Here is a 14,400-nt window from a genome sequence, read left to right as displayed (position 1 = left end):
CCGGTGTGGGGCCAGGCCGGGTCCGAGATAGCCCCGGTGTGGGGCCGGGCTGGGTCCGGGACAGCCCCGGGGGTCCCGGTGGGGACGGGCTGGGTCCGGGACAGCCCCGAATGGGGCCGAGGAGGGTCCCGGTGGGGTCGGGCTGGGTGCGGAACAGCCGCGAATGAGCCCGGGGAGGGTCCGGGACAGTCCCGGTGAGGCCGGGCTGGTTCCGGGACAGCCCCGGTGGGGACGGGCTGGGTCCGGGACAGCCCCGGTGGGGACGAGGAGGGCCCGGGACAGCCCCGCGGGTCCCGGTGAGGCCGGGCTGGGTCCGGGACAGCCCCGAATGGAGCCGGGGAGGGTCCCGGTGAGGCCGGGCTGGGTCCGGGACAGCCCCGATTGAGCCCGAGGAAGGTCCGGGACAGCCCCGGGGGTCCCGGTGGGGACGGGCTGGGTCCGGGACAGCCCCGAACGGGCCCGGGTTGGGTCCGGGACAGCCCCGGTGGGGCCGGGGAGGGTCCGGGACAGCCCCGAATGGGCCCGGGTTGGGTCCGGGACAGCCCCGGTGAGGCCGGGCTGGGTCCGGGACAGCCCCGATTGAGCCCGGGTTGGGTCCGGGAGAGCCCCGAATGGGCCCGGGTTGGGTCCGGGACAGCCCCGCGGGACCCGCCCGGTGCCGCCGTTCGTGGCCACGTGGCGCGGGCGGCGCGCGGCAGTGACGTCACGGCGCGGCGGCGCGCGGAGGTCACGGGCGATGGCGGCGGCCGGAGGGTGCCGGGTGAGCGCGGGGACACCGGGACGGGACCGGGACGGGACCGGGAGCGGCACCAGGCCGGACGGCGCCTCTCGGCTGTCCCGCACCCAGCCCGCAGCCGCAGGGCCCCGGCGCGGCAGCCCCCGGTGGGGACACCCGGGGCCAGGCGGGCCCGGCCCGGCGGGATGAGCCTCCAGCGGGGCCGTGTCCCCGCGATTTGGAGGGGTCGAGGCCCCTCCAGCACAACCCCTCCGGTCTCCCGGGCCCTCCTCCGGGGTTTCGCCGGGGCGGCTTTGCCGTGAGCGGCGGGAGCGGCACACGGAGCTCACCTTGAGCCGGAGGGGCCGGGATGAGCCCGGAGTGACCGGGAGGTGCGAGATTCCTGCTGCTTCGTGCCCGGTGTGACACGGGAGCTGCGGGATTTCTTCTCCATTCATGCCCGGTGTGACACGGGAGCTGCGGGATTCCCGCTCCTTTGTGCCCTTGGCCGGGAGCTCTCCTGCCCCCAGCTTCTGGTGCTGTTCTTGAGCAAACACAGATTTTTTTTCATGGGATTTCCCTGATTTTCCCCTGCTGCGAGCCCTGAGCTCAGCACTGACCCTTCCAGAGCAGGAACCTGCAGGATTGACTTTGGCAAGGGCAGCAGAACCATCCAGGGATTGTTCTGGGATCCTCCAGAACTGGAATCTGCAGGTTTGACTTTGGCAAGGACAGCAGAACCATCCAGGGATTGTTCTGGGATCCTCCAGAACTGGAACCTGCAGGTTTGACTTTGGCAAGGGCAGCAGAACCATCCAGGGATTGTTCTGGGATCCTCCAGAGCTGGGAAAAAAGTTGTGCTTGGAGTTTTCCCAGAAAAAAAACCCTGTGCTTCTCACGTTTCAGCTCCAGCATGGATTTGTGCATCTCTGCTGTCCCAAATCCGGGTGCTGGCAGCTCTTGGGGCATTCCCTGAGCTCCTGCTGTGCTGTTTTTTTGCAGAAATGTCTCCTCAGTGGCCTGTGGCTGCTCTCCAGGCGTTATCCCATCCCTGCCTTCCCCAGGAGTTCCCTGCACAGGATCAGCAGCCCTGCCCTGGGCACCCCTCAGGTTGGTCCCACCTGGATTTATTCCATTTCCACCCCAAATTGTGTTCTCAGCAGAGTCCCGAGCTGGGTGTGGATGTGGCTCTGGGAAGTGCCAGTTCCAGGCTGAAAATCTCCACTTTTTGAATGGAACTGAAGAAATTTTTGGGGCAGCTGAGGTTGGACAGGGCTTGGAGCAGCCCGGGATAGTGGGAGGTGTCCCTGCCCGTGGCAGGGGGTGGAGCTGGATGGGATTTAAGTCCTTTCAACCCAATCCATCCTGAGATTCCCTGAAATCCATTGGCCACGTGGCTCTTTGGAGGATCAGCTGCTGCTTTTCCAAGCAGCTCCATGTTTTCCACACATTCAAAAAAGCAATCCAGAGCTCGCCTCAAGCCCATCTTGCTCCTGCCTTCAAAACTCGAATTATTTGAGTCCTGTTTGCTCCAATTCCTTGGGATTCTCCAACATGGAATGCTTTTCTCCAGTCCAGATGCTACTCCTCGGGAGGAAGGAAGGGATTCATCTCAGGTTTTGTGGAGAACATCAAACAGGAGTTGGCCAAAAACAAAGAGATGAAGGAAAGCATTAAAAAATTCCGAGATGAAGCAAAAAAGCTGGAGGAGTCGGATGCGCTGCGGGAAGCGAGGAGGAAATATGTGAGTGTTTGGGTGTTCCCTGCTTCATTCCCTGCTTTGTTCCCTGTTTATTGAGCTTTTACTGCTCTGAGTGAACGTTCCAATCCACAGCTGAACTGTTCAGGAGAAGTTCTGCTTGGCTGGAAGCACTCAGTGTTAAATGGATGCCTCAGAGTGTTTATTTGTTGGAATGTTTGGGGGTTTTTTTTGTGGGTTTTTTTGGTTTTTTTTTAGTTTGTTTGGTTTTTTTTTAGTGGAAAGTCTTTCCAGCAGACACTTGGCTGCATTTCTGAGCAGATCAAATAATGAGGCATTAAATTGAGCATCAAATGGTTTTTTCCTCTGTTCAGAGTGCTCTGAACATCATCATTTGCAAAGCTGAGCTGCTGCTGCTGCTGACTCAGGCCATGAACTCCTGAAATGTTGCTTTTTCTTCCCTCAATTCCAGCCTTAATGGATTGTGCTCCATTCCAAGCTGGCTTTCAGTAGTTTCTGTCTCTTGATTAATGTTCTTTCCCCCAGAAAACCATTGAATCTGAAACAGTGAAGACCTCAGAAGTGATTAAAAAGAAACTTGAAGAAATAACAGGGACAGTTAAAGAGGTAAAAGGACTTTTCCTCAGGGCAGCTCTGCTGAAGTTGGGCTTTTGGGGGGCTGGAATTGTCATTATTGCTGGCAGCTTCTGCTGTTCCTGGAGCTTTTAAAACCAGAGGCATTCATAAAATAATGCATTGGGTGTGGTCAGAGGAAACCCAGGCAGGGATTCCCCTGGAATCTGGGGGATGGAGAAGAGAGAAACCCCACCTGCAGCCTTGGGAGCCCAAAATAAAGATGTGGAGCTGCTGGAGAGAGTCCAGGGGCTCCTCTGGAGCTGCTCCCAGGGCTGGAGCCCCTCTGGGGAGAGCTGGGGGTGCTCACCTGGAGAGGAGAAGGCTCCAGGGAGAGCTCAGAGCCCCTTGCAGGGGTAAAGGGGCTCCAGGAGAGCTGGAGAGGGGCTGGGGATAAGGGATGGAGCTGCAATGACCTTTCCTTTTTTCCCCTTACAGAGTTTGGATGAGGTCAGCAGGAGTGACCTGGGCAGGAAGATCAAGGAGGGGGTGGAGGAAGCTGCCAAAACGGCCAAACAGTCTGCAGAGTCGGTGACCAGGGGAGGGGAGAAGCTGGGCAGGACTGCAGCCTTCAAAGCCATCTCCCAGGTACTGCTCCCTGACTCCCAGGACATCCAGAGCCTCGGGAGTGGCTTTTTTTGGGGAGTTTTGGGGTGAAATCCAGCAGGCACCTCCCCTGTGAGCTGTGCACCTGGCAGGGCTGAGCTCCTGGGGAAAATATTCCTCTCCAGAGTGATTTAAACTTCCTTAAATCCCTTTTTTTGCAGGAAATACAGAAAACAGCCAATATTTTATTGCCAGGCTGTGCCTGCCCCATCCCTGGCAGTGCCCAGGGCCTTTTGCTCTCCCAAACCATCGCAGGATGGGATTTTTCAGCTTCTGGAAGAGCTCTAAATCCACACTAACGGGGCTGTTTTCCTTGCAGGGAGTAGAAACTGTGAAGAAAGAAATAGATGAGAGTGTTTTGGGACAAACTGGTCCCTACAGACGCCCGGAGCGGCTCCGGAAGCGGACGGAATATTCCGGAGAGAGGATTAAAGAGCAGCGAGTGTTTGAAGCCAATGAGTACGTGGGGGATCCTCTGGGGGGGGATATTTCTGTGTGTAATTGGATGGAAAAAGTAAAAACCAGATCAGGGATGAAAATCCAGGATCTGTGGGATGGGAGCAGCTGGGTCTGGGTTCACATTCCCAGCAGGAGTGGATGATCCCAGATCTTCCTGGAAAATTCAAATTCTAAAGGTGAAATTTAATGTTCTGAGGTGAAATTCTGAGCTGAGCATTGTTTTGTGTTCAGTTTTAATTTCCTGCTGCTGGACTAAGGCTGAGCTCCTTTTTTCTGGGCTGCTTTGCTCCTCTGAGTTGAGTTTTATTTGTCTGGTGCTTTATTTATCTAGAGTTTTGTTTATCTGATGTTTTATTTATTTGGGTTTTTTTTTTATTTGTCTGGTGCTTCATTTGTCTGGTGGATCATTTATGGGGCTATCATTTATGGGGCTGCAATTTATTTTATAATTGATGAGGCTATAATTTATCTTGTAATTGAGCTCATCATTTCTGTGCTGTCTCAGCCTCAGTGATGCCAAGTGCTGCAGGGATATTCCTCAGGGTGTTGTCTGTATTTGTTACAAGTTAATTTTTCCCAAATATCCACATTTTATCCCTGTTTTCTGCCCTCTGTAGGGAAGCCATGGGCATGGTGCTGCATAAGGACTCCAAGTGGTACCAGCAGTGGAAAGATTTCAAGGACAACAATGTGGTTTTCAACAGTGAGTTGAGCACATTCCCTTCCCAGCCCTGCTCCCTCCTGGATCTGCTCCTCCCCAGCTGATGCTTAAAACAAGGAAAATCCTGAAAAATCGAGGGTAGTTTCACACAACTTCCAAATTGGTGAAACACTTAAAAAAAAAAAAAAATCCTGTGATCTCTCTGGAATGTAAAGCTGAGCTTTGATATCATCTGAGGCTGTTCCTAGTGCAAATGCCCTGAAGACAATCCCAGAACTGAGGTTGGAAAAGCCCTCCAGGGCCTTCAAGTCCAACCTGTCCCTGTCCCCACCTTGTCACCCCCAGGGCCCTGAGTGCCACCTCCAGGAATGGACGCTCCACCGCTGCTCAGAGTGAGCCTAATCCTGAATTTGCTCATTCCATTGGATAAAAAGCATTCCCAGAGGTGTTAAATCTGAGTGTTAGCAGAGGAGGAGTTGCTGAGAGATCAGAACGCTGGGGGGAAATGGGGAAAAAAAAATGGGGAATAAAACGGGGAGAAAAATCATGAATAAAATGGGAAGAAAAATGGGGAATAAAATGGGGAGAAAAATCGGGAATAAAATGGGGAGAAAACCAACTCCTAGCTGGTGCCTGGTGCTGAACAAAGGGATTGAGGAGAGGTTGGACCCTGCAGGACCTTCCCTGGCTGGGGGTGTCAGCGTTCAGGAACACACAGAATCACAGGATGTGATTCCATGCAGGTGCTTTTATTGAGAGGTCTGGGAATCAGGGGTGCAGACCCAAATCTGACTCTGACACGGCTTTCGAGCTGAAAGCTGAAATTTTATATTCTGTCTTTATTTAACTTACATATTAATTATTAAACTTATATTGTTCTACTGTATACATTGACATGAGTTTCTCGTGATCTTTCTTAGGTCCCTGACCACAGTTTCTCATGATTATTCTTATGATTAAACAGCAATTATGTTTAATGACTAAACAATCATCACAATTATATCATTTATCATGTACTAGCGACACAGGTGCAGTTCTAGCAAGGTACAAGGCCTTCATGTACTTCGGGTATTTATTTTTCTTTTCAGGGCCTACTAAACTTAATTTTCCTTTTAACCCTAAATCCCCATGATTTTAAAACCCTTTTACCGTTGGGGGTGAGCTGGGAGGGCTCTGATCTCTCTGTTCCCATGGCAGGGTTCTTTGAGATGAAGATGAAGTACGACGAGAGCGACAACGCCTTCATCCGAGCGTCGCGCGCCGTCACCGACCGCGTCACCGACCTGATAGGTACGGGGACATCCCTCCTGCTCCTGCTTCTGCTCTGCTCCTGGGGCTGCCAGCCCTGGGCACATCCCGGAGCTCTGAGAGCATCCCTGGCTCCTTATCCGGGTGAGGGGTGGGGGGCAGTGCTTGGGATCCCGCTCAGCTTGAGCTTCAAGGCTGGAAGCGTTCCCAGGGTGACTTTTCCTCCCTCTGCTCTGTCACCAGAGCTCTGTCTCCGTTTCCTGGTGACTTTTCCTCCCTCTGCTCTGTCCCCATTTCCTGGTGACTTTTCCTTTTTCCTCTCTGCTCTGTCACCAAAGCTCTGTCCCCATTTCCTGGTGACTTTTCCCTTTTCCTCCCTCTGCTCTGTCACCAGAGCTTGTCCCCATTTCTTAGTGACTTTTCCTCCCTCTGCTCTGTCACCAGAGCTCTGTCTCTGTTTCCTGGTGACTTTTCCTCTCTGCTCTGTCACCGGAGCTCTGTCCCTATTTCCTGGTGACTTTTCCTCCCTCTGCTCTGTCACCAGAGCTTGTCCCCATTTCTTAGTGACTTTTCCTCCCTCTGTTCTGTCACCAGAACTTTGTCCCCATTTCCTGGTGACTTCTCCTCCCTCTGCTCTTTCGCCAGAGCTCTGTCCCCATTTCCTGGTGACTTTTCCCTTTTCCTCTCTGCTCTGTCCCCAGAGCTCTGTCCCTGTTTCCTGGTGCTGGTAGCGGTGCCAGCACCTCACTGAGGTGTTTTTGCAGGGGGATTGTTCTCCAAGACAGAAATGTCCGAGGTGCTGACGGAGATCCTCAAGGTGGATCCCTCCTTTGACAAGGATCGCTTCCTGAAGCAGTGTGAGCGGGACATCATCCCCAACGTCCTGGAGGTGACTCTGCCATTCCTTCCCTTCATTTTCCCCTTTATTTTCCCATGGAAAATGCTTTTTTTAAAAAATTTTCCATTGCTAAAATCAAACGCTGGGACAGGATTTGCTTCTCCAGATTTGCACAGAACTTTGGGAGAGGAATTGGATTCCACATTTGGGATCCAATTGAAATTATTTTTCTGGTCTGGAAAATAACAAGTGAGGTGGGATCAGAAGGAAGTGGGTGAGCAAATGGTGATAGCAGAGGGGTAAGGAAAGAAATTTGGGATGTGCTCCTGGTTTCTGATCTGGGATTTAGGAAGAGCAGCAGGTTGTGGCCAATGGTTCAGTGGTCACGGAAGTGTTTGGAATTTGAGGGTTTTAAGGACTTGGTGATGAGAGATGTGACTGTAAATGGATGTGGGTCCCTGTCACCCTGTAACTGCAGCAGGAAAAACAGAGGGAATTTGGGAATTGAAATAGAGCAGGAATTGTTCTGAATTAGGGATTTGAAATAAAGCAGGAATTCAGACTGGAAAAACTCGGGCTTGAGGAGCCAAACATGGGATTCTTCTGTTCCTTCTGTGCACTGAATTTTCCAGTGTGGAAAATGGCAGCTCTGCTCCTGTTTGATCCCAGGATTTCTGAGCTCTGGGAACTCTGCTGCCTCTCTGGCAGGTTGAACAGGAAGATTTATTGGGAAGGTTCAGCTGGGAGCTTTAAGAGAGTTTAATTATCCAAAGGTTTATGTCCCTTGGCTTCAGCTCCTGTGTTTTTATAGAAATCCTTTTTACTGTTCCCCTTCACAGCTCCAATTTTCCCCTGGAGTCCCACAAAATGTGGGATTTAAGGTGTTTTGCTGCTGGAAGGACTGATTGGTCCCACTTTGATATAGGAGGAGCTTTAAAATGTTCTGTGTGATTTCCTCCCCAGGCTCTGATCTCCGGAGAGCTCGACATCCTCAAGGACTGGTGCTATGAGGCCGTGAGTGAAGCTCCCAAAAACCTCCCCAAAACTTGGGATTCTTCCATGAAAATGGGGTTATTTTGAGGGGTTGGAATTCAGGGAGTTCCTGAAAGCAGAGCCTTTCCTGACAGTGTTGGTGGGCTTTTATTTGGGTCTTTGTTCCTCCAAAATTATTGTGCTGTAAATCCAAAATAATTCAAGAGCTGAATTTTTTCAAGTGAATTCCCTGTGCTGTTCCCCACCACCAGAGGGCTGGGAGAGCCAATTTTTTTTTTTTCAATTTAATAAATCCTGATGAGCACTTTTTTTTTTTTTTTTTGGTAACAATAATCCAGTCTAAAAGCAAAGACTCTTCCCTGCTTCCAGCAACCTTGGGAATGACACCTTGGATTGCTCTGGAGGGAAACAGCAGCTTCAGTGCAGTTTGTGAGCCCAAAATCAAACATTCTCAAGGCAGCTGCAATTGGAAATGAAGCTCTAAATCAAGAGTAATCAGTCAGATAAGCCAGGGGAGGAAATGGGAATCCTATCCTTGAAAACCTGGAGGATAAAACTGAATTCCCTCTTTTTCCCTGCTTTTCCTTGCTTTATCCTGCTTTTCCCTGTTTTTCCTTGCTTTTTCCTTTATTTTCCCTGCTTTTCCTTGCTTTATCCTGCTTTTCCCTGTTCCTGCTGTTCCATCCAGTTGTGAATCCCTCAGCTCTCTCAGGTGCTCGCAGTTCCTCTCACATTCTGCCCAGGAAAAGTGGGATTTTAGTGGGATTTTTGTGAATCCCAGAGCATTTTCTGCAGTTCTTTAATCCCTTCCTTCAGCACATTAAAAAAAAAATGTGAATTTTTCTCGTGTTTTTTTTGTTTTTTGGTGGTTTTTTTTTTGGTTTTTTTTTTTTGGTGGCTCTCTCCAAGCAAAAATTCCCTTTTTTTGGGGTTTTTTTTTGTTGTTTTTTTTTGGGGGGTTTGTTTTTTGTTTTTTTGATGGTGACAGAACAATTCCCAACCCAAATTTGTTCATCCCTCAGACCTACAGCCAGCTGGCCCATCCCATCCAGCAGGCCAAGGCTTTGGGGCTCCAGTTCCATTCCAGGATCCTGGACATCGACAACATCGACGTGAGTTCCCTGCCCAGCTTCTCTCTTGGGGGAGAAATTAAACTCATGGGCTCAGCAGGGCTTTTTTTAGGATCAGGAAGGTTGGAAAAATCCTCCAGGATCATCAAACCCAACCTTCTTTGCTCCAAATGCTGGGTTTGAACTCTGGGGTTTGGCATTTCTGCTCCCAGAGGGGAAATCCCAGTGCTGGAAGGGAAATCCCAGTGCTGGAAGGGAAATCCCATTGCTGGAAGGGAAATCCCATTACTGGAAGGGAAATCCTATTGCTGGAAGGGAAAATCTCATTTCTGGAAGGGAAATCCCAGTGCAGGAAGGGAAAATCCCAGTGCTGGAAGGGAAATCCCATTCTGTCACCTGCCTGGGATGATCCCAGGGATCCCAGCCCTGAGGAATAATCCCAACAGGAAGGGTGGGAGGGATGCTCTGATCAGGGACACTCCTGCTGCAATCCCACAGGATGCTGTGGGGTTATGGATGGCATCTAAAATATCTTGAAAATTGAGCTAGGCTTGGGTTTGGGTGAAAAACTGGTTTTTATTTCCTAATAAATTGAGCTCCAGGTGTGGATTGGGATGGAGCTCATTCCCTGGGATCAGGCATGGGAGCTTTGCAGAGCTGTTGAAATTCCCTCAGGGAACAGGAAAATCACCCTATAAATAAATTTATTCCTTTGTGACACAGCCCAGCTTTGTCCTGGTGCTGCTTCCTTTATTAGGGATAAAACAGAAATGTTTGGGAACATTTCAAAAGAGGAAAATCCTGCTGTCCTCAGTCCCTGTGAATTCATTTTTGGGGCAGCACAGGCAGAAATTCCTGAGCTAAAGAGCAGCAGAGCATCCCATGGCATCCTGCATTCCCACAAAAAAAAAAAAATAAATAAAAGGAGGATGCAAGAGACAGGCAAAAAGAGATTTCTGGGTTTTTAAAAGTAAAAAGACGAATTTTGAATCTCCACTCCTCTTGCATTCCAGTGAATAAAGTCTTAAAATATTTAATGGAATGGCCTGGGAATAGAGGGAAAAAATCTGGCAAACAAAAGGTTCCCACCTTGAAGTCTTTCTGGTATAGTTTTTGTCTGGTTCAGAACAACTTCCTGGCAAAAACTGATTTAAAAGCAGGAGAAAAGGCTCTGTTTGATCCTTGTGGGTCCCTTCCAGCTCAGGATGTTCTGATTCCAAGCATTTCCTTCAGAAAATTCCGTTTTTTGAGAGAGCAGGGTGTCTTTGATTTTGCTTTCTAATTGGAAATAACGGAGCAGAGCTCGTTCCAATTTCCCAGATTGATGGACTTGGGAAAATAGCAAAAAAAATCCACAACACTTTGGGGAAAGCTTTGAAGGTTCCCATGTTTTCACTTGGAATTTTTTTGGGAAACAGCTTTTCCATCATATCAGAATGATGGAATTGATATGATTGAACAGCCAAAGGGGAGCTGGAAATGTCTGGGGTGGTGGGAACTCTTCCAGTCTGGTCACCTTTGGGGTCTGGGACATGTTTGGGGTGTGGGACATGTTTGGGGTGTGGGACATGTTTGGGGTGTGGGACATGTTTGGGATCTGGGACATGTTTGGGGTGTGGGACATGTTTGGGATCTCGCACTGCAGACCCTGCAGGAATGGGGTGATCTCTGAGCTGGGAGTGTCTGGGGTGGTGGGAAGTCTTCCATGGCCCTGCAGGAATGGGGTGATGGATCTCCATGGAATTCTCTTCCCTGCAGCTGGCCATGGGGAAGATGATGGAGCAGGGGCCGGTGCTGATCATCACCTTCCAGGCCCAGGTGGTGATGGTGATCAAGAACCACCAAGGGGAGGTGGTGGAAGGGGACCCGGTGAGTGGGGACACGTTTGGGGTCTGGGACACGTTTGGGGTTTGAGACACATTTGGGGTTTGAGACACATTTGGGGTTTGAGACATGTTTGGGGTCAGGGACAGATTTGAGGTCTGGGACACGTTTGGGGTCTGGGACACATTTGGGGTCTGGGATATGTTTGGGATCTGGACACGTTTGGGGTCTGGACACCTTTGGGGTCTCGCACTGCAGCTCCAGCTCCATCCCATTCCCACCTCGCCCTGCTGGGTTTTCCTCCCCCTTTTCCTTTCCCGAAGGGCACTGGCAGAGCTGAGCCCTCTGGCAAACGGGGTGGGAGCAGAGTTGAGTCCCTGGGTTTGGAAAAAACCCCAAATGCACCCCACACTTCACAGAGAATGCCTGAATTCCATGAAAATCCTACAGGGAATGCCCACCCCTGCTTGGAGCTCAGGTTCTGGGAGGTTCTTGGGGAGCAGGGAATGATCTGGGCAGCAAATCCCTGGCACCTTCCAGAGTGCCCTGGGAATAATTATTATTATCATTATCATTATTATTATATTTCTCTCTCCAAGCAGCTCCAACCTGTCCTGGGCTTCAGTGGCTCAGTGGCACCTCATGGGGACATAGGGACAGTACTGGAGCTGCCACTTCTCAGCACATTTTCCTTGGAATTAATACAGACATTTAACAAATATTGGCTTTTGCAGTCCTGGCCGTTGGTCCAGGCTGGAAAAATAAGATTAATTAGAATGATGGGGCTCCTCTGGGCTGATTCACAACCAGGGCAGGAAGAGCTGATCCAGTGATTCCCCGCATGAAATTCCTGCATTCCTGGGAGATAAATATTGATGGGATAATTATTGACCAGGATATCAAAGTCTGTTTGCTGTCGGATTCCTCCGGAGCTGCAATAAATCAGGGAGAGGAATTCAAATCCTCCAGTGGAACCCAAAGCTCAGCTTTAATCACGAGCCTGGGCTTGGGTGGAAGTGCTGAGCAGCTCCTGAATATTGAACACGGGGAGGTTTAGGGAGAGGGGAGCCTCAAATCCCCAGAGTTTTGGGCTTGGAAGGAGCTCAAAGGATGGGAGTTGTGGGGTTGGAAGGATGGGAGTTGTGGGGTTGGAAGGATGGGAGCTGTGGGGTTGGAGGGATCTTGAAAGATTGGAGTTTTGGGCTTGGAAGGATTGGAGTTCTGGTGTTTGAAGAATTGGAGTTCTGGGGTTTGAAGGATGGGAGTTCTGGGGTTGATAAGATTGGAGTTTTGGGGTTGGAAGGAGCTCAAAGGATTGGAGTTTTGGGCTAGAAAGGATTGGAGTTCTGGGGTTGGAAGGATCAGAGCTGTGGGGTTAGAAGGATGGGAGCTGTGGGGTTGGAAGGATTTGAGTTTTGGGCTAGAAAGGATGGGAGCTGTAGGTTGGAAGGATTGGGGCTGTGGGTTGGAAGGATTGGAGCTGTGGGGTTGGAAGGATTGGAGCTGTGGGGTTGGAGGGATGGGAGCTGTGGGGTTAGAAGGATCAGAGCTGTGGGTTGGAAGGATGGGAGCTGTGGGTTGGAAGGATTGGAGCTGTGGGTTGGAAGGATGGGAGCTGTGGGGTTAGAAGGATCAGAGCTGTGGGTTGGAAGGATTGGAGCTGTGGGGTTGGAAGGATCAGAGCTGTGGGTTGGAGGGATGGGAGCTGTGGGTTGGAAGGATGGGAGCTGTGGGTTGGAAGGATGGGAGCTGTGGGGTTGGAAGGATCAAAGCTGTGGGTTGGAAGGATCAAAGCTGTGGGGTTGGAAGGATGGGAGCTGTGGGGTTGGAAGGATGGGAGCTGTGGGTTGGAAGGATGGGAGCTGTGGGGTTGGAAGGATCAGAGCTGTGGGGTTGGAAGGATGGGAGCTGTGGGATTGGAAGGATCAGAGCTGTGGGGTTGGAAGGATGGGAGCTGTGGGTTGGAAGGATGGGAGTTGTGGGGTTGGAAGGATGGGAGCTGTGGGGTTGGAAGGATCAGAGCTGTGGGTTGGAAGGATGGGAGCTGTGGGTTGGAAGGAGCTCAGGGTGCCCTGGGGGCAGCCTGGCCGTGTCCCCATGCCTGGCACTCTCTGGCAGGACAAGGTGCTGCGGATGCTCTACGTGTGGGCCCTGTGCCGGGACCAGGACGAGCTGAACCCCTACATGGCCTGGAGGCTGCTGGACATTTCCTCCTCCAGCACGGAGCAGGTGCTCTGAGCAGGGCTGGGCTGGGCCCTTCCCACCCCTCTGGAAGCAGCTCCAGCCCGGAATTCCCCACGGGGAGCAGCCCAGGCTGGGGATTTTGGGAGAGCTCCTGGTTATCCCAATCCCTGAGGAATGGGAATCCCTGCTCGGGAGTGGCTGGGATGAGCAGGTGCTGCTTTATCCTGGTGCCTCGGGAGGCTCCTGGGAAGCCCACAGAGCTCTCATTCCCACCTGCTGGCACCCTGGAGATCCTTGGAAAGGCCTTGGAGGGGCTCCTGGCTGCCAATCTCCTGCCCAGGCGCCAGCCCCGTGTCCCTGCCGTGTCTTGCACTTTCCCAAACCAAATACAACCAGGACTTTGCACATGGAGGTGTTGGATCCTCAGGTTGGTGCTGGGATGGGGCTGATATTTAAATATCCAGCGGTGAGATTTGTTTATCCACAGCTTGGCAGGGGGAAAGTTGTTGGTTCTGGTCACAAAGAGCCACAGCTGCATCCCTTGGGGTGGTGGGGAAGGTGTGGGACAGGACAGGGAGTGTCTGAGGAGTGGAACTGCTTTGGGAACGCTGGATTTTTCTGTCCCATCCTGTCTCATTCCAAGAGGAAAGCTGTGCTCCTTGCTCAGCTCTCCGGGCTCGTCTGCTCCTCATCCCTGCACAGATCCCAGGTCCAGGAGCAGAAACTTCCCCAGTTTGCTGCTGGAGCATGGGGTAAAATCCCTTTTCAGGCCCAATCTGAAAAATGGGGTTTGAAAATCCCAAATAATGGAAAATTTTCCCCAAATTCAGGTTCCAGTGGGGTTTGGGACTCTCTCCTTGAGCTTTGTGCTGCTGGGAGGAAGAGCAGGGGGCTGTCTGAGGGAGCAGGAACGGTGGATTTGGGGGGTTTGGGGGCTGAGCAGGGGCCGAGGCACCACCTGCCCATGGAAAGGGAGGTTGGGAAAAGATTTGGAGAGGAAATCCAAGGATTGCTGTGGTGCTGAGGGCCTGCCAGTGTGATTAAAGAGAATAATTCCAGTTGTTCCTCTTCTCTTGCGAGTGTCCAGAGCTTTGAACATCCCTGGGCTGAGATGTTCCCTTGGAGCGTCCCCACGGTGTGGGGGTGCCCCATTCCCCGTTTGGGTCACCCCCAGGGCAGGCTGGGGGTGGCAGCGTGGGTCACAACACCCCAGGGAATGCTCCAGGCTGGGGTAGGGGTCGGAATGCTGGGATGGAGCAAATCCAGGGGAGAGGCTGCAGCCCCAGGAGGGGCTGAGGGAGCTGGGAAGGGGCTCAGCCTGGAGAAAAGGGGGATCAGGAGGGGCCTTGTGGCTCTGCACAGCCCCTGCCAGGAGGGGACAGCTGGGGGGGGTCGGGCTCTGCTCCCTGGGGACAACAGGACAAGAGGGAACAGCCTCAGGCTGTGCCAGGGTGGGGTTAGGTTGGATAT

The 14,400-nt window shown here is 51.9% G+C and overlaps 1 protein-coding gene across 1 annotated transcript; it reads left to right on the top strand.

Moving 5' to 3' along the window:
* Positions 1 to 666: 666 nt before the first annotated feature.
* Positions 667 to 13,988, top strand: TIMM44 (translocase of inner mitochondrial membrane 44). Its single transcript, XM_030256740.4, has 13 exons — positions 667 to 760; positions 1,718 to 1,825; positions 2,289 to 2,459; positions 2,961 to 3,041; positions 3,486 to 3,635; positions 3,973 to 4,112; positions 4,730 to 4,815; positions 5,971 to 6,063; positions 6,786 to 6,910; positions 7,823 to 7,873; positions 8,875 to 8,964; positions 10,681 to 10,791; positions 12,865 to 13,988. The coding sequence occupies exons 1-13, from the start codon at positions 737 to 739 to the stop codon at positions 12,982 to 12,984; spliced, it is 1,350 nt and encodes a 449-aa protein (XP_030112600.1). The 5' UTR covers positions 667 to 736; the 3' UTR covers positions 12,985 to 13,988.
* The last annotated feature ends 412 nt before the right edge of the window (positions 13,989 to 14,400 follow it).

This window comes from Taeniopygia guttata, chromosome 28, assembly GCF_048771995.1.
Source record: "Taeniopygia guttata chromosome 28, bTaeGut7.mat, whole genome shotgun sequence".
Lineage (NCBI taxonomy): Eukaryota > Metazoa > Chordata > Aves > Passeriformes > Estrildidae > Taeniopygia > Taeniopygia guttata.
This window is presented reverse-complemented; position numbering and strand designations above follow the sequence as displayed.